The 19,030-nt window shown below is 36.4% G+C and overlaps 1 protein-coding gene across 3 annotated transcripts in view; it reads right to left on the bottom strand.

Moving 5' to 3' along the window:
• Nucleotides 1–19,030, bottom strand: part of LOC135692232 (cubilin homolog) — a 32,438-nt gene that overhangs the window by 9,608 nt on the left and 3,800 nt on the right. The window contains exons 2-14 of one of the 3 annotated variants that reach the window (XR_010516829.2): nucleotides 18,166–18,558; nucleotides 17,655–18,047; nucleotides 16,845–17,198; nucleotides 15,975–16,325; nucleotides 15,038–15,380; nucleotides 14,263–14,349; nucleotides 13,858–13,914; nucleotides 13,653–13,709; nucleotides 12,676–12,723; nucleotides 12,195–12,305; nucleotides 11,964–12,017; nucleotides 6,865–10,133; nucleotides 4,473–4,613 (exon numbers count right to left, since the gene is read on the bottom strand). Coding sequence is in view for 1 of the 3 variants with exons in the window: in XM_065210306.2 (XP_065066378.2) it covers nucleotides 66–419; nucleotides 1,129–1,470; nucleotides 2,602–2,991; nucleotides 4,203–4,613; nucleotides 6,865–6,949 (1,582 nt within the window). In the remaining 2 variants the exon portion in view is untranslated. Of the gene's footprint in view, nucleotides 1–65; nucleotides 420–1,128; nucleotides 1,471–2,601; nucleotides 2,992–4,202; nucleotides 4,614–6,864; nucleotides 10,134–11,963; nucleotides 12,018–12,194; nucleotides 12,306–12,675; nucleotides 12,724–13,652; nucleotides 13,710–13,857; nucleotides 13,915–14,262; nucleotides 14,350–15,037; nucleotides 15,381–15,974; nucleotides 16,326–16,844; nucleotides 17,199–17,654; nucleotides 18,048–18,165; nucleotides 18,559–19,030 lie in introns of those variants that run through there. The other 2 variants (XR_010516830.2, XM_065210306.2) reach the window with 2 other exon arrangements.

Here is a 19,030-nt window from a genome sequence, read left to right as displayed (position 1 = left end):
CTTGCGTGTTTTGTCATGTGGGTGATTGAACCCGATTTAAACCGAAAATTATAACAAGCTCTTACCTTGAGATGCTGTAACTATTAACTTGAAGCCACGATGATTACTAGAAGAATCGCTATGAAAATGAATCCCAGAAACTCCTTTGGTCGCCAGATCGGTGGATGGCTTTTTACATAGTTTGTACCTAAGCGTCATATTATGCATGAAACGCTCATAAACATCTATGTAATCATAGAAATATACGTCACAGTCCTCCAAATCCATGTCCAGTATAGAGATATTCAATGTCGTTGTTCCATTGGCAATAAGAACCCACTGACAGTAAGATCTTGATGGATAATCATTTCCATTACCGTAATTCGGAGAAGTGATGTTGATTGACTGACCTGGGTGCAGATATGATATCCCACCACATTCTGAAAAAAGGGTAGAGATTCATGCAAGATATCATCAACAGTATTAAAATTCTTATGTATATTCTAAATGACTTCAGCTTGCTTGGGGCGGCTTTGCTCTGCATGGTTTTTCGTTGTACCTCAATGTAGCGTAGTGTTGATTGGTAAGGCGTGGTGTAGTGTTGTATTGCGTTCTTTTGTTAGTTGATTTAGAGATTATTGTTAAAATTCATTGTAGGCGCCATTCGTAGTGGGGACTAGATGACCATGTGTCATTTTCCGCTATGACTGGGTCAGGTTATTGTATTGTAGTTTCTTTTAATATCATATACAAAAAAAGATTACAGCTCAATAGTCTAACTGTTTGCATCATTTTGCAGTTCCGTCAGAACGAGATTCATATTGGGGGGGGGGCTGCCTATTGTTTTTCTCCCATTCATTACACTCTTATAAAGGAAATGTATAACAGTTTGACAATTATTCACGGCGGGCCTGTTTTGTAGCAGTAAACCCCGCTTGCAGAATGATTTTTAAAATATTTAATGTTTCCTATAGTTTCGCCAAAACGGCAAATTTTAAGTTTAAACATTATGCTAGCTCGATAATATGAATGCAAAATAAAAGATGGTTTGGTCAATCACGAATTTTTCGAGCTGAAATTGTCTTTGAGAAGTAACCTCAACATTTAGCAAACGCTAGCATATAATGAAATAAAAAGTGTGCATCTTACCACTTGTTGGAAAGTATAGTATCGTCAGTCCTTTAAAATGTTGTTCTTCTGCACTAAACGTAAGCCAGAGAAATTTTCCAGAAGCAGGAAAGGAAAGCACGTTGCCTTTAGCACTTTTACAAAGACTTTTATTTCTTTGTAGTACTTCATTTTCCAGCGTCCATAACTGTATAGATCCGTAATGACACAGCAATTTCACCTCACTTACCAAAATATCATATCTAGAGGTCATTTTTCTTAAATAAAGCAAACCATTGGTCTTGGCTGTTGAATTTTTGACGATGTTGAACGTACTATTCCCAGACGAAACGCTCCAGCTAAACGTCACAGTGCGCATAAAACCTGTTCAAAAAGAAAAGTGTACGTACATTAAGTTCATTAAGACAAAATATTTGTCCGAAAATTTATATGTACAAAATTTAGAGTTATCCGAAAGTTTTCATACCAAAATTTTTGTACAAACCACGCAAGCGCAATGTAAATTCGTTGAAGCAAAGGCTACAATCTTTAAACATGAGTGTCCGCAAAATCTTTGAAAAAAGTCGTTCTTCGAAGCGAACAGGATCACCAATTCAAATAAATAACATCGTCGCTCATATCGTCTATCACAAATTTACTAATCTAAGGATTGTAGCCACTTCGATACTGAAAGTTTCTTAACATTGTCACATTTTCAGTAGTTAAAGATTCTTCCAAATTTCACGATAGTTCAATAATAATCGTAAGAATTATGTCTGAATCAATAAACCGATGTGGTTTTGCTTTAAAACGTCCAAAAGATTGGTCAACATTTGTCCGTAATATTTATTTGTCCGAAATTTCAAAAATATGTTCAAAAAAATATTTCGCCGAGATTTACTGTCCGAAAATTTTTCCGCTGAAAAGTTCTGTACTTAATGCAAACAGACATAACATTAGTACCAGATTAGATCAGTGAACCCGGTACGCAATGAATCAGGTAAAGTATAAACAGAGGCACGGTTGCTGAATAAAATAAAACGATTCAAAAAGGACGGCAAAGCGTACAGTGTCGAAAGAGATAAGAATGAAGAGGTGAAGTCAACAACAGTGAAACACAAATTGCTCACACCCGGTCCCTTTAGGTGATGTTGAATAGACTTTTCCTAGTGTCTATTTGCCGTGCGTATTTAGATAGTGTCTTACCGAAGTTTAGGGTTGAGACATGGGTTCCGATACAGGTTGAAAAGTGGGGAGCCCAAGGAAATATTCATCACCCATAACAAAAGATTTTTAAAAAGTTCCATTGATTTGCAAAAGAAGTGGAGGGGCCATGCCCCCGGCCTCCCCTTCGTCGGAACTGTCACAAGGCCATTAACGATAGACAAAAGTTTACTTACTTTATTCAAATAATCTTTAAAACTAATTGAGCCATTTAATCTTGCCTTCCCTTTGCACTGAAGATGGACCAATGTTATGAATGATGAACACAAGCCAAAATAATTAAAACCATACCTTTAGAAACAAAAAAGTACTTTGCTTCTGTAATATTTGTGCTTGTGTACCCTCTGTATTCCAAGTGCACAGTCACTGTAAAACGCTTACTTTCTATCAAGGAATACTGAACCGGAAAGCTGGATCTATACTCGCACCTAATCATCGATTGATTAGCGATCCCAGTCTTTTGATTCCATGAAAAAATAGAAATAAAGTCCTTGTATGTTGTGCAACTCCCGGAACCGGGATAAAATCCTCTTTTCAAAACGAACAAATTCAAGTCGCTGGTGTGGTCTTGCTCAAAGTGCCAAGTGCAGTGAACGAAATTGGAGTCTGAGATAACAAATTTGGAACGATCAACGTAGATTGATGGGCTATTATCTGATCCGTTGAAAATACCACCACAGCCTGCAAAGGAATATTACATCAAAAAACTGGAAATCAGAGGACTAACAAGGAAAATTTCTAAATGGCAGAGCTAGGTATACATCAAACCTGTATAGATCTCCTATATGCATTTTTCATAAGACCAGGTCAGGGTTAAGTACTAAGACGAAGCCACTTGGTGTTTTCATTTGTTTTAGTATTGAAAGTTTCTTTAGCGTTTCTTCATAAAGGTGCTGAAATCTGCTTTTTAGAATCACAAAAACGCTACATAAGATGGCATAAAACAGAACACCTAATAAGTCCCAAGAAGTTCTTCTTTCTATATCTATGTCAATTTAACCAGAAATTGGTTCGTAATGATCTAAAAGAATCATGTTTATCTAATTTCTTGTTGAAGAATTTCGAAGAGTTTCTTAAGATTGAGTTTGAGCAGTGGTACGGTTTCTAAATCTTCTGTCATCTTATGGGTGGATTTTTTGTTGACGGTTTCCTAAAAAAATAACGTGTGTATATGATACATGCTGACCAATTTCCAGAATAAAACAAATGAGGAAATAATCTTTATCGTCATATTTCTATCTAAAGCAAAATTTATCAATATTGACGTTAGATGGATTGTTGTTCCCTATAGGCCCTAAAGGTTTCTACCGCCGAAACACTACTACCCTTGTCGTAGGTTCAATACAACTCTTGTTCAAGTAATACAAGAACATCATTAAGCACAATATTATCATATCATGTAAAACTCTTGAATTGTGAACCATTTTGTAAAGATCATTTGTAAAGATTTGTAAAGTAATTTCCCATCAAGCCAACGTGTATACTACGGGATATGTCTGCACTTCGATTTATTAAGAAATGGCGAATCAAGCTTGTGATTAGGGTTTACAGTTAGATTGTTATAATTAGTGATCTAAAAGCTTCTTTCATTCAGGGCCCTTGCTTTGGAGTTTTCTTACAAATAGGGCTTTATAAGTATAATACAACAGCTATGAAGACAATCCATAAATCTTCAGTTCAGCTCTTTATAAATTTCTTATTCAGCCAATAATTCACATGTTTGAAAAATATTAGGGACATGATCTTCAAGCCCCTACGACTGACTACCACAGTTTGGGCCCATCGAATAGAAGGCAAAACAACATAGCCTTTACTGATTTACGTGTTTTTATTGTTGTTTATTCTTGCGTATTGCGGTGTTTCATATTTGCTACATTTTTAAAACTACATACCCTTTGATGAGGCCTCTATGCGTACTGCCATTGATATTCCACTGCTATTAGCAAGCCTTCTCTTCAGATGCATTGCAATTTCGACGCTTCCGTTGATACGAATATCTGGCAGTTTTCTCTCGCCACAATATGGTTTAAGAGCAAGAAAGGTCTTGTTTTCGGCGTCATATTTTCGAATTATCACGTAGTTATCTGTACAATCTTTGACTTTTGGAGCAGGAGGAACTGTGATATTTATGAAAAATATGTTTAAAAGAAATTTCTGTGGATTTGAGAATGTCCATTTGCAATATGTCACATTCGATGCAGTAGGCGACGAAATCACGTATATTTCACCAAATTGTTCACCAACGTTGTATCGTGGCACCCTGGCAGTGATATTTTCCCCACAGGTTGCAGCACTAAACGTACCTAAGAGATCAAGAAAACGAGATGTCGGTTTTGATGTACTGTTAAACATCTATTTACAGGTTGCACGGTTTAACATTTAAAAACCAAGGTATTTGCAAGAACTGAGATACCGGGGAGAGGAGTAGGGGCCCCCAAAAAACTTTAATAGCATTACTGAAATATTTTTAGTTGGAAAATCTTGCTGTTATTAAACCTATTTATCAGGGCTGCCCCCCCCCCCACTAAACAAAAAGTTGAATCTCGGTCTTTGATTCTTTTGAAATCAAAATAAAGACTTCAACTTGAATGTGTTGACCCAGTGCTCGATCTACACTGTCCAAGTTTTGAATCGAGAGACATTTCACTCTTGTTAATAGCCTACGATATTTCCACCAGAAGCCTTTCTAGGGATTTGCCAATAAAACAATAGGGTTTCTATTAAATGTGTACAATATTATATTGGGATGATTTGCAGCCCCCCTCCTTCACCCCTTTCATTACAAAACAAAGCCAAACTTTAGCCTTGTTACATTGCAGCTTTCACTTCACCATATGTGCAGACAACGCAATCTGGAATAGGTGCAGACTTATATATTTTCCAAGGGGATGGGCTCAAAGTGAAATTTTCGTCAGGAGGGGCTCAAGCCCTGGAGCCACCCCTAAGTCTGCGCTTATGCTTTTCACAAAAATAACTAAAGAATGGTTCATCCACTTGGTCAGCAAAGATGTGCCTGGAAACCTCAACACACGAAACATTCCATGAAAATTGTTGAAAACTGATTTTAGTATTTAACAATTTTGAAGTCTGCATTGATTAGTGTTCTGTAGCTTTTGTTAGGAGAATAAAATTACGACATTCTTCCTAAAATAGGCGGAGCTTATAGGCTGTTTAGCACGTGATGCAGCGTTCCCTTTGTGAAGATCTCGATTTTAAATCAAGGGAAATTTTACCATATTGATAAAGCTTCTGACCCCTAGCAGGTACCCTGATAGTTGGGGTATATAGCTAGGTAGGGGTATAGCTGGTAGCTAGGTAGGGGTATATCATATTTCCTAAGGGAACTGAACCTGGTACACAGCACTGAAATGGGGCATGGTCCCAATGTGGTAACAAAATGGGCGTGGTTTCAATGTTCACGACCACTGCCCTCCTAGCAGAGCTGGTGCCACCACTGTGCTCATCCATACAAGATAATCCACACAATAGAAAATAATATGGAGAAATCTTTAGAAAAAGCTGTTAAAACCCACTAAATGACAAATACTGTATATTTATGAATATATGCTTGTTATAATTCAGGTTTTGCTAAACAGTTTTTCCATACAGACTTTATTTGGTTGAAGATGATCCTTTTCTTTCAATAATTTTGAAATCGGTTTTGGAATGTAAAGTGAGGCTTTCAAGTTAAGCTTGCTCAAAATGCATCAACCGAGAGCAAAGCCTTGAGAATAAGACATGCTTTATCCTGCGATTAATAAATGCTTGCTCACTCATATTATAGAGCTTGACTGAAATAAATTTTGAAAGACTTTTGCGGATTGGAGCTGAAACCAAATGGTTCTGGATAATGTTTCACGAGACCATAGACATTGAAAGAGGAGTGTCAACACTCTATAAGATCATATTTAACTATGCCTAACTCCAAACAAGTATTTGCCTTACCACAACCACTTCAAATATTTCATATATTTAGGCCCATTCTATGATAGTAAATTATTAGGGTTAATAATGGCAAACTTCACACAGTACTGTCACTATAAGAAAGTAGATATGTAGGTATCAATAAGCTGATTAAATTTACTTATTATTGAGCTAGTTTTAACATCTAACATTAAATATAAACAGCCAAAAAAGTAAAGAGGATATGGGTTAGGACGATCATTCTCTGATAACGAAGTTTAGCAGTGACCATTACAAAGATGAGCCCAAAAGGTTCGAAGTCGGGTTCGAAGAAAAATTGAAAAATCATTGACATTGAGAACTCAATTTCTTCTAAGTTCCTTTTATAAAAAGACTGTAATCGATCAAAAATGTTATTCAAAAACCAGTTTCCGCATGTGATACTCATGGTTTCGAGATGGGACTGCAAGCAGGAAATAGGTTTATCAAAACACTACAATATTTAGTGTAAAACAGTACATATCACAAAGCCAATGATGAAAGCTTTGTCTCATTTCAGAATAAATAGCTCGTCCTGTAATTGCAGACAATATACAGCGCTGATAAAATTCTCAGCAGAGAAACGACAAGGAAAATAAAATTGTAACCTACCCGTAACAATGCTTGATATAATGAGGAGAAATATTGTCATTTTGCGGTTGACAATATGGCAGATATCTTCATGTTGATAAAGCATTCCGAATCAAAAGGTTCATAAACTGAATAGGTGAAGAAATCTTTTCTTTAGTCTAGCCTTTCGTTGCATGCATGACCGCAGGAGCTCTGAAGCCAAAACAACCTTCGTTTTGTCTCTATTTACTTCCGTGTTCGTGAAAAGATAGCGCAGGACGCAGGACATCCTTTGAGTTGCTTGTCATATTTCTCAAGGACTTCCTGACGCTATTGACATTAGATATCTTCAAACAATGGCTTGATTAAGCAATTAAAGAAGGGAATCACATTCATTTCTAAAATGATGGAAAATAACCAGAAAAGTATCAAAAAACAGAAAACAATCAAAATGACATGATCAAGTTTACAAATTTTGTTACATTATTCTAAGAAAAATAATCACAGAGAAAGACCGTCTACTAAACAGATCAATGTAAAAGAAAGGGATGTTTCCTAGGTAATCATGAAGTTGGCGGCAGAGAACAATAGTGGGTGTTCAAAGATTTTCTTTTTCTGTGAATTTAATCAATAATTGATAGGAATAAAATATACAAATATGCCTGAATTTTGCAAAAAACAACTACAGTAAGATGAAAGCAAAACTGTCATTTCCAAAACAATATGCCCATTTTCACTTTCAATCAACTTCTATTTGAAGGGATATTTCAAAGGCATTGCAAACTACCCTTTAACCCTCACGAGAAGTAGATAGCTAGAACTTTGACGAAGAACAAAAACTTGTAATTGACAAAACCCTTTTCTGCTTCTGATCACGGTAGAAACCTGAAAGATTTGGATAATGAGGCTCTTATCCAAGAGGATTTTTGGCATTGAATCACGCTGCGCATATTTCTTGTGTTTTGAGCATCTCTGTTTATTTTTGTCACCTGCATTCTTAGGGTTTAAGGCTGGCTCGGGTCAGGGACGAAAATTGGCAGATATTTTTTGGGGGGTGAAGGGCTCAAAATTTCTGACTGACAAAGGTCAATTCTAATTTTGTATGAGGGCGTAAACTTTAATATTTCTTTACCAACAAAACCTTATAAATTGTCTCGTAAATAATTATTCAGCTGTATGATAAAGTTTCTAGATTTCGTAAATTTGGAAGATCGAGCATAAAGACTGTTAGTTTAATTAATGCATTAAAACATACGTAGTCCAAAAATCAGGTGTTAATTTTTCTCCTTCTAGAAAGGGGGCCAGCGGGAGGGTAGCGGAGGCCTTAGGGATATTCGTCAGGAGTGGCTTCCCTGCGAGCGAAGCAAGCAGACAACTTTCACAACCACTCCTTTTAGACTAGCTTAAAATACATTTCAGAATATTTCTTGCAGGTATTTTCTTGCAATCCTTTAAAACGTTTTGTTACTTTTAAGGCATGCTCTTATTATGTTTGATTAATTCCAGTCTTAAAGTTGAATTCATTGCTTTATGAGGTCCCATATACCTCGGCGTATTCCTTGGAATTTAAGCCACTAAAGGATTTGTCGGATGATTCTTTTCTTTATACTTTTTCCTTTCCCCTTTTTATTTGCTTAAAATACATTTTTGCAAAAAAGTGGTTGGTGGGGGGGCTGAAGCCCCCAGCTCTCCACCTGGTGCCGCCTATGTTACATCGGTCGATCTCGAACGGAGAAAGTTCTTGACAAGTCATTGGAAATGTACTGCGCTTCTTTAAGCATTACTGTTAAATATTATTTAAAAAATTCTTTTTCGTATCCCGTTTTTAGAAGCAATTTGCTGGAACGATTATCACACTATCCCCATTACGACGAATGTAGTTGAAAATACTTGCATTTTCATACAAAACGTTGTTTCTGTATTGCGTAGCCTCTCATTCTGCCTGCTTTTTACCAAACAACTGTTTTCCTTTGAACTTATACCTTTCTTATGCTTCTCTTTGAGCTACAGTCCACAAGGTCATTTGAGTCAAAACTTCAAACTTAACAAATGATTCAAATTTTTTCCGATTAACCTAGCTTTCTACCAACAGCTTTAAATTTTCCGACGGTCCTCAAATTTCCGACTGGATGAAAGATTGGGGGTGTCACACCCCCCCATACCCCTCCAGTATTTACGTAAGAAAGAAAAAAAGTTGATCTTTGTCTATGAAACAAAAAAGGTCAAAAGCCTAGAAAATACAGGTTTTTTGATAAATTTCCTAATACAATGGGACGGAAAATATGTAAACATGAATTTGAAAGGCTTAAACTGGCCTAGTTTATGCTCATGTGATAGAATTTCGTTTTCCATTCTCGCTACATGATTGTATTGTTCTGCTGTGATTCATAAGCAATGTTTTTTGTATACTTAATTGCATACTAAAAATCAAGTGCAAGTATCGCTTGTAGCTTATCTGTATTTCCGTCATCTTTAAATGACTCTACCTACTCCAAGTTGAGGGGCAATTCACTCTTGCAAATAGCGTACGAGATTCCCACCGAAACAAAAGTAACTCTAGGTATCGTTAGACAAAATAATAGGATTTCTACCAATCCTGTACGAATTTTCCATGGTGGGATTATCACATTAGTTCAAGTCAACAGACAGCTAACTTCAATACTATTTAAAACAGGTAACTTTTTATATTGAGCATCCATTTCATATGAAAGTAGTTACAAAGCTTCAACAGTGCAGGGTCTCTGACAATGGGAGGCAGGTGACATGCCCCCGCCCCCACACTGTTTTGCAAAACAATACAGCTTTTTGCAATTTTTTTGTATAAGACCTTAATTAGCCCTTGGCCCCTAGTTACCCAAATTCACCCAATCACCTCGCAATTCATCATTTTTCAACAAATTAACTTATTTTTGCACTATCAGAGGAATTTCATGGTGTTCTTTTAGGTTATGTGGTTAAAAGTAAAAAAGTCATTGCTAAATATGAATCATTGCTAAAAAAGCGTTCAAATAGCGGTCCTTGGTACCGTTGACAAATATTGTTACACGAGGTACAGTGCAGCCAACGGGAGCAACAAGATTTTCTAGCATCTTCTTAATAGCTAATGAATATTGTATATTCATTACAGATTCTGTACAGTAGATTTGTTTATACATAATGCAACTCACAGTTGTTAAGAAATTTGTGCCGATTAGACGTAAAATTTAAATGTTATCATGGTTCATAGCTTGCTAGGGTTGACGTATACACCACTGTTAATGTTGTTAGATGATGATCGAGGAACCTCCAGTCCATTCATGGCCTCGTATGTGCTAAAATTAATCAAAAGGCCAATATTCAAAATTTCTATAAGCTGTTAATAAAATAGACACTTTTATGAGCACAAAGTTTAAACAGTTGTAACTAGCGAAAATCAACGAGTAGATAGACAGAATAGATTGATTAGGTGCTCTTTAATATATCTTTAACATATCAGGAACAGAGTATTAAAAATCTTTGGATTTGTCAAGAGATCTAGCTCCAGGTTATCGAAAACATGTCTAGAAGGTCTAGAAGGTATAGTAGCAGGAAAGAGAAGTAGAGGAAACAGAAACGTTGGCGTAACCAGCCGAATAAACTAAATAATTCGATCATAATTTGGTCGAAATACAGTAAATAAAGTGTAAAGCCTGGTTCCCACTTGGTCGTTTGGGTCGTTGGAGTCGTCAGAGTCGTTCCTGAAAGACACGAACGACCCAAAAAACACATTGGTTTCCACTTGGTCGTTTGAGTCTTTTGAGTCGTATGCTGTTCATTGCTTGCACCATGCATCCCTCATTTAATTTTGGCGGCATGCGTGGAAGGAACGATGGTAGCATTTGATAAACAACAACTGATGTTGCAAAGTCAACTATTTCTACCTCTGGTGACTTTGTACAGACGACGATGTTAGATCACTAAATTTCAGTGCAATAGCTTGCCATGATTTGATATTTTTGTATTTATTTTTAAACTATTTCGAGTAATTGTTATAATGGCACTCGTATTTTTGAACTTCTTCCATAAAGCTTGCTGTGAAATATTCAGCTATCTTGTTCTTGTTCTAGTCAAACACGCGGTTACAAGAAAATCTCCTATTCTTGAAGAAAAAGTTATTAAAGCGTGGGTCGTTTGAGTCGTTTGAGTCGTTTGTCGGTTTCCACTTTTAAAAATCATTCATGCGTGGGTATTTGGGTCGCGGAGATAGAATTTTTTCTATCTCTGCGACAACTGTCGTTTGAGTCTTTCGGGTATTTTGGGTCGTTGGCAGGTACGTTTCCACTGTGTCTTTTCAGTCGTTTGGGTATTTTCCAACGACCCAAACGACCCAAACGACCAAGTGGGAACCAGGCTTAAATGAAGCCCCATATAATGTTTATCGATTTGGTCAAAAAGACCAGTTGATACATATTTAGCAACCCGTTATAAGAAGCTGATGCCCTTTCATGAATATCTTCGTGAATATGAGTTCAGAGAGGGTAAGTCTGTATCTTTCTCATGAAAATGTGACCTCCCCAGTATTACGTGCCTTAAATTCAGAGTTCTTTGCAATGGTTATAAGCTAATTTTTGCCAAACCCCTGTTTAAATCAAGATCAATAATGATCCCAGAACGGAGTCTTCAGGTGCGCCATTAGATATGGTATCCCATCTGAACATTGCCATTTAAAGCAGCCCATTGTTTTCGATCACGTAGAAAATGCTTTCACATCCTGGTGAACATTTTTTTACATACAGTTGGCTTGTGACCATTACGCCCTTACGCGAGACCCTATAAAAAGCCATGTGTTGATAGATGATTCTTTTACCGAGAGTTCTCCATTTCCAAAGTACTTTCAAACTTTTTAAAGTGAATACCCCGGTATACAATGTAAGCATGCTTGGTGCTGATATAGCGACCAGTCAAACTATTTGGTGCTATCAAAGAAAGTTACGTGGTGGTGACCAGATTGAGAAAAAGCTCTTGGTGTTAATTATTTTATGAGGAAACTTAAAGAGATATGCTCCAGTATCTCTAGCCACAATACCCCCTCATGCAAAATCTGCTCCGCTTTCTTGCAATAACGCCAAAATGTTATCTACGAGCTACACCTATTTCCGTGGCAATAAGAAGATTACACATACATTGTACTTTGGTATTCACCTCCTTCACAAGTAGGGTTTGCTGTAACGCTGACACTAAAACAGAAGCATATTGAAACAGTGCTTCACGAGCTATAAATGTGTTTTGAGACAATTAACAGTCTACAGGATTAAAGTTACCGTAATGATTGTAGCTACGTTATCGTAATTTTTCAATTACCAAATGACATTAATTGAAAAAGGCGCGTTAGATTCAAAATTCAGGACACTTACATGCAAGTCTGATTATCACCGGACTTGTTTTGCTGAGAATCCGGACAAATATACTGGTCCGGTATCTGTTCAGATTCTTTGATTGGTTGTGCATTCATCGTTTCGTAAACACTAAAATTAAAAAAAAACTAAACATTTAAAAGGAAATAACTCAAGATTGAAGTATTAAGATTAAAATAAAAGATAGTTTGAAAATATGGTTTTAAAAGTCGTGACAAAATCACGCCCAGGTCAGAATGTGATGAAGGTGTTGAAACATAAAGTGAGGAAATGAATTCATAAACAGTGTTCCATTGGAGGGACTAGAAATCAGACTTCTATAAGACCTATTGATCTTGCTACCTCTGTTCATTTGAAATACTGTTCCGCCAAATTTTCCAAAAATTAACCAAAGCAGTCGAAACTTTTTCTCCTTTTTCTTGACTTATCAAGAGGAAAAATTAGAATGCAAACACAGGGCAAAGCACAGGGAAATGCTTACATGGCACCACCAGACTCTGGGCTTCGATTTATAGCCGGCAAACAGGACCTGCGTAAAAATTTGAATTGGTTATGACACATATGCACGTACTATACTCATTTCTTAAACATAACATGGCCTCAAGACTGTACATGGAGTGGGGGAAATCTTCACCCACTGGCCAGTAGCCTGGGGACAAACCTGGTTTCATACGGTTTTTCCTCCAATAATTGACAATCATCGAATAAACACCCCATCTAATAAGCGCCTCCACTTCCAAGAACAAGCGATGGATGCGCCTCAGTAAAAGGTGTGTTTTCACAGACTATCGCTTAACTTGCGTCAGGCGGGACCCGCCAAATCTCTTCCGTCGACATAGGCGACAGTCGTCGAAAACATTTACGCAGAAGTCCCATACGTCAAAAATGCTCATTGAAAAAAATCGGCACCAATATTTTACTACGACATATTACAGTTATCCAACTCAGGCATAAGTGATGTCATGCACTCTGACTTGTATTTTATGTTTATTTTTACACTTTATTTAGGCCTATTTCGTCACGTGTGTCCTGCTATTCACCCCCTAAGCACTGGTGTGACGAGGGAGAGGGGTGGACGCTCCCACCTTTCCAATGGCAAAAACTCTCTTTAAAAAGGGCGTTTTCCGGCGTTCAAAAGGATGTGTAACCCCAATTTTCCCTGGCTCAACTCGCCTTTGCTCCCCCAAAACTTACCACCCTGGCTACGCTACTGCCCCGAAGGCCGTGTTCCAAAACTAGAATAGTGCTAGAAGGCTGAAAGTACCAGTCTGGTACGTAAAAAACTTTAAGTTACCTCTAAACGCTGTACTGGCCTTTTGCTCACAAAAAAATATTTCCCTTTCCACTAACTTTTGCCCTTCGTTTTGGATCACTGTTGACACTGGCTATTAGGTGGTTGGCAGTTAATGATGTCAATAAAGACAAAAAGCAATTAGGCATTAGAGTTGAATGTCTTACATCGTGTTAGCGTAGATGACGTCTGGTGGTTTTTCCGCAACTTTTGCGCTTTCATCTCTGTAAGTGAACATGAAAGTAATTTTAAGCTTTACACAATACACAAATAAACTTGACTGAAACCAACATACTATGCTAGGGGAATTAGAGAAACAATAAAGAAATCATCAACAATCCCAAAAACGTTGAAAATCTATGTTATACTCACGAAGGATTGCTGTAAATATTTTCCAATGGATATTGTTCACAAAAAGACTTTTTATCCCTAAAACAAAAGAAAATTATATCGATGTTATCAATGATAGAAAAATAGGTCACTATCAGGGAATGGAAAGAATAAATTCATATAGCAATACACTTGAAACCTTTTTATATGTTGCAAAAAACTAGTTGGGCTTACAAAGAAACATAGAAACATAACAAAAAACATGAAAAACTATAAAATCAAATTTGCATAAGATTTTAATTAGCATTTCGATGCAATTACGCAAAAAGGTCAAACAGGTTCAAATATAAACTTCTTTCACATCTTCTCTATCAATGTATCGATCTTATTGAAATTTGATTCATTGCAATCTTTTTTTGATACTTTGCAATCAAGCTTAAGTAGTACCTATGAATAATGCGACTTCCTGTGTCTTTATCAAAATTGTTGGATGAAGTGTTGTTGGATTTCGAGTAAGAAGGATTTGCCCTTTTCCTGTGAAAAAAGATGATTTTCTATTCACATTGTATACTGATCATTGTCACATGCGTACAATCATCTTATTAGGTCTACTTCTGATATCATATCATATCATATCATATCATATCATATCATATCATATCATATCATATCATATCATATCATATCATATCATATCATATCATATCATATCATATCATATCATATCATATCATATCATATCATATCATATCATATCATATCATATCATATCATATCATATCATATCATATCATATCATATCATATCATATCATATCATATCATATCATATCATATCATATCATATCATATCATATCATATCATATCATATCATATCATATCATATCATATCATATCATATCATATCATATCATATCATATCATATCATATCATATCATATCATATCATATCATATCATATCATATCATATCATATCATATCATATCATATCATATCATATCATATCATATCATATCATATCATATCATATCATATCATATCATATCATATCATATCATATCATATCATATCATATCATATCATATCATATCATATCATATCATATCATATCATATTTGCATCAGATTTTCAGGACATGGAATAAGTTGGTTGTAATAACGGATAATTATTTTTCAACATGAAAGTCTCAGGCTGTTAAGAAAATAAATAACAAAAAGTTACCTTCGTTTTAGCAAGATGATGATGATAACCACAATGATCACAGCTCCGGCTCCAAATGCTATACTGATGGTATTAAGATTATTACTGGACAATGCCACCCTACCATTAACAGTCTTTTTTTTGACGACAGCCGTTGTTGATTGACGATGATGTTTTCTTCTTGCTATAGAATTTGTCAGGCTTGACGTGCTCTTGCAGCAGGGCTTTTTGGTTTTCGTAGTCTTTTTAGAGGAAAACTTCGTAAATTCAGTTTTGATGACTGTTGTGACAGAAGTTGAAGGTCTGGGGACTTCGTTTGTGACCATAGAAGTAACATCTGGGATTCTCGTTGTGCTCTCTCCACCTTCAATTGTGAAATTTCCTCTTTTTAATGAAACGATTTAACATCAGCAGGAGGGTATGCAGAAAAGAACTAAAAGCACGGATATGGTACGTTTTGGAAACGATCTTTAGCAGGGATGAAGGAAGCATTATGGCAAGGACTCGAAAATTTGACTACATCCAAGCCAATATGACTACACCTAGCTTCTGCTAATAAGTTGCTTTCTCTTGGCTCCCAATATAATAAGCTCCTTTAGCAGCATTTCAAGAAATTAAAAATTTATTTTACTTATCGACAATAAAGAAGTTTCAAATTCAAAAGAGCCTCATTTTCTGGGCTAAAATATATACGCCCTCCCCCTATTACTACTTTCTATCCTCTAACTCTTATGAAATGAAGGGTAGCTTCTATCCTTTGGTTGTTATTGTGCAACAGAGCCGGAATAATGTACTGGGTTTGTTTTAATACCCTAAAAGGAGATAATAGTTTGTATATTGTACGTCATATTAGCTAACGTGGTAGGTGGTTTTGAAACCTGTGTTCTAGCAGATCATTTCAGTAATCGATCAAGCATTTCGTGTAACAAAAATAGCACTACTGCTGATAGTTACAAACCATTATATGCTGTCACTATCATGACGAAACCATCCATTTGCAAGATATCATCACTGTAAAAGCGAATAGTCATATCTCCAAGTATTTTCATTTCTGTTGCCGGAATGTGACATATCTTGTAATGAAGCTGCAGTGGAGTTCGAAACCCACTGAATATTTCGACGTAATCACTAAAGGTAGTGAAGCAAGGTTCTAAATCCATTGATGTAATGGTTATATTCAGGAAAGTATTGCTGCTAGCTACAAAAGACCATTGGCAATATGTATTTGCAGGGTATGACCTTGATGCTGTCATGGGTGAAGCAATAATTTGCCTCTGGCCATGAGCAAGACTGAAAACACCTCCACAGCCTAGAAAGACATAAAATGGAAAATTGCACATGAATATAATAGTAGCAGCTACACTAAACATGAAATTGGAATGAAAATGCGGCTACGAGCTCGAACAAACACTGTGTGTCGTTTGTACCAGTTTTTTCTCAATCATTTTGCATCTAGCACTAAATTTTAATAATGTTCTCTGAATGCTCAGCACCCATTTTTATAGCTTCTTAAAATAAGTGATGGGTGAAATTAGAAAATTCCAAAAATAAATCTTTTATATTTTCAAAAGGCATTTGACAACCTCCTGCCCCTTTCCTCTCATACGGCTACTGCGCCTCTGATAAACTGACTTCGTATATGAAAATAGTGATCCTGTGATCTTAGGCCGCGTCCACACGTATAGGGATATTGTTGAATCCGCAAGTTTTTCGTATTCGGTCCGATTTCAATACGCTATCTTCTTCTAGATATGAAAATTTTTGAAACCGAAAAGAAAAGTTTGCGGATCAAAAATGTCCGCATGCGTGTGGACGGGGCCTCACTTGCCTGCATTTGTCGGGAAATAATTTATCATCGCCCTTTCTAGATGACGTAGCTCGCCATGAATATGTATGGCAAACATGGTATCAACCTTTCCAGACATCAATCCATTGCTCTCCAGAGTTTTACAAAGATCCGGGACGCGGCCCAGATAACTATTTACAATTGTCCAAGCATCTATTTTGCCTCGAATGCAAACAGGCTCCAGGTTATTCAAGACAAAGAAAACTTGAGTTCCTGAATATTTAGGTTTCAGAAGAAACAAAGTGTTAATGATGGAACCAGTTGTATTTGCTTGTGACGTCACAGCTAATGGTCTTTTACCAGGAGCGTATACTTCGATGAGGGCACCCTCTTTTCCTTAAAAGTAGAAAAAGATTAGCTTTAGACAGAATTTGATGACCAAATGCAACAATGTTGCTTATGAGCAATTTATACCTAAGAAAAAGCTAGTAAAATTAACTTCAGGAATTGCAATTTTTAACAATGTTTCAAATTCTCCATAGAAAATTCAAAACCAATGATCAAATTCAACAGTTAAATCTAAACAGATTTCTGCTGACATCATTTAAGCGTTGTTATGTTGCCGGAACACTTGATGGTGATTTTATAAAGAAAGAGATCTATTAGACTTGGCCAAAAAACTCGTAAGATTAAAAAATGAGTAGATGTTGATTACCGACTTCCATGAAACTTTTCTAGAAACAACTAGAAGCAAAGGTTGTAAAAACTTCATGATTTGTACTTGCCTTGTTCGATCATTTCATATCAAAGTTGAAATGCTTAGAAATTACCTATTATATGCCTAGAAATTACCTTTTGTTTCAAAAAAACAAACACCATTGACTATCCCAACCTTCCATACGACAGTTCTCTCTGTATGTACAGTTATCGCAAATTTTCTGCTTGCAATTTGCGATAAAACCATAGGTAATGTTTGAAAACCTGGTTTGCATTGAAGAAAAACATTTTTCTCCTCTCCCGTTCTTTCATCTAGTGAGCGTATTGCGATAAATTCCTTGTAATACGAACATAGAGGCGTTGCGTCATGAAGTAATACCATTCGAGATATGAGAAACCTCAACGTTTGTGAAGTTTGAAACTCAAAGAACCAGGTACAATGGATAAGAGTATCCTTGGATGGAAACTCATAAAGATTGAAGTTTAAAGGCATCCCAACTGATGAATTACTGAAGAAGCCGCCGCAATCTAAAAGTAACAGAAATTCAAATTACTTTTAAAAAGACCTTGACAATAAAAAAATTGAACGTATCATAAAGATCAAACTTTCGACATGTGAAATAACAAAAATGAAAAACCAACATACTCTTTGTGGAAGGCTCTGTGACAACAGTCATTGAGATACCTCCCGAGAAACCACTTTTAACAAGGTGAATGCCCACCGTCCCGTTGACCTTTATACCGTTTCTTTTCTGCCCGCAATATGGCGGCAGAGTGTGCGAAGTCCCATGCTCAGCATTGAATACCGTGACTGAAGCATAATGTTCTTTGCAGTACGTGCTTGTAGATGAAGTCTCTGCGGTGTAATTAATGAATGCTAGATTCAAAACAAATTTTGGAGGAACGTAAAACGTCCAATAGTCTGCAGAGACCGGTCCAGAATTGGTCAAAACATGAACCTGGCTGAATTTCCGGCCTAATATATACCTTGGTTCATTTAGAGCGATCTTTCTCACAGAAGCTGCGTCACCAAACAGATCTGTAGACGTAAAAAAATAGCTTCACAGATTTTAAAAAGAACATAAATGAATCTAAATTGTAACTGTTTAGCAAGTGATTAAGTGAGCATTGTTATATCCAGTCACAGTTGACAAATGCGCCAACATTTTGTGAAAGGTCCAAATTCGTTGTATTTAATGTCCTATTTTGCAAACACAGCATAAATTCATTGCTAGTAGGATGCAAAATTAAGAATGTTCGAGATTCTATTTGCCTTATTCTTCTACGATCATTTATGACATTGAAATAGTTAACTGTTTGATAAACATAACCTAATTAATAATACTATACTAACATAGATCAATTTAAGGATGTAATCAGGGGTGTAGAGCTAGGGGGCTCAGGGGGGCTGAGCCCCCTTGTTGATGCCGAAAATTAGCAAATCTCTTCTTTTGCTATTGTTTTTCGCAACATTTTGGGCAAGAGCCCTCCCCAAGAGCACTACACCACTG

Source organism: Rhopilema esculentum, chromosome 13 (assembly GCF_057945365.1).
Source record: "Rhopilema esculentum isolate cy_ngs chromosome 13, ASM5794536v1, whole genome shotgun sequence".
NCBI classification, from domain to species: Eukaryota; Metazoa; Cnidaria; class Scyphozoa; order Rhizostomeae; family Rhizostomatidae; genus Rhopilema; species Rhopilema esculentum.
The sequence above is the reverse complement of the archived record's forward strand: the minus strand, read 5'-3'. Positions and strand labels throughout refer to the sequence as shown.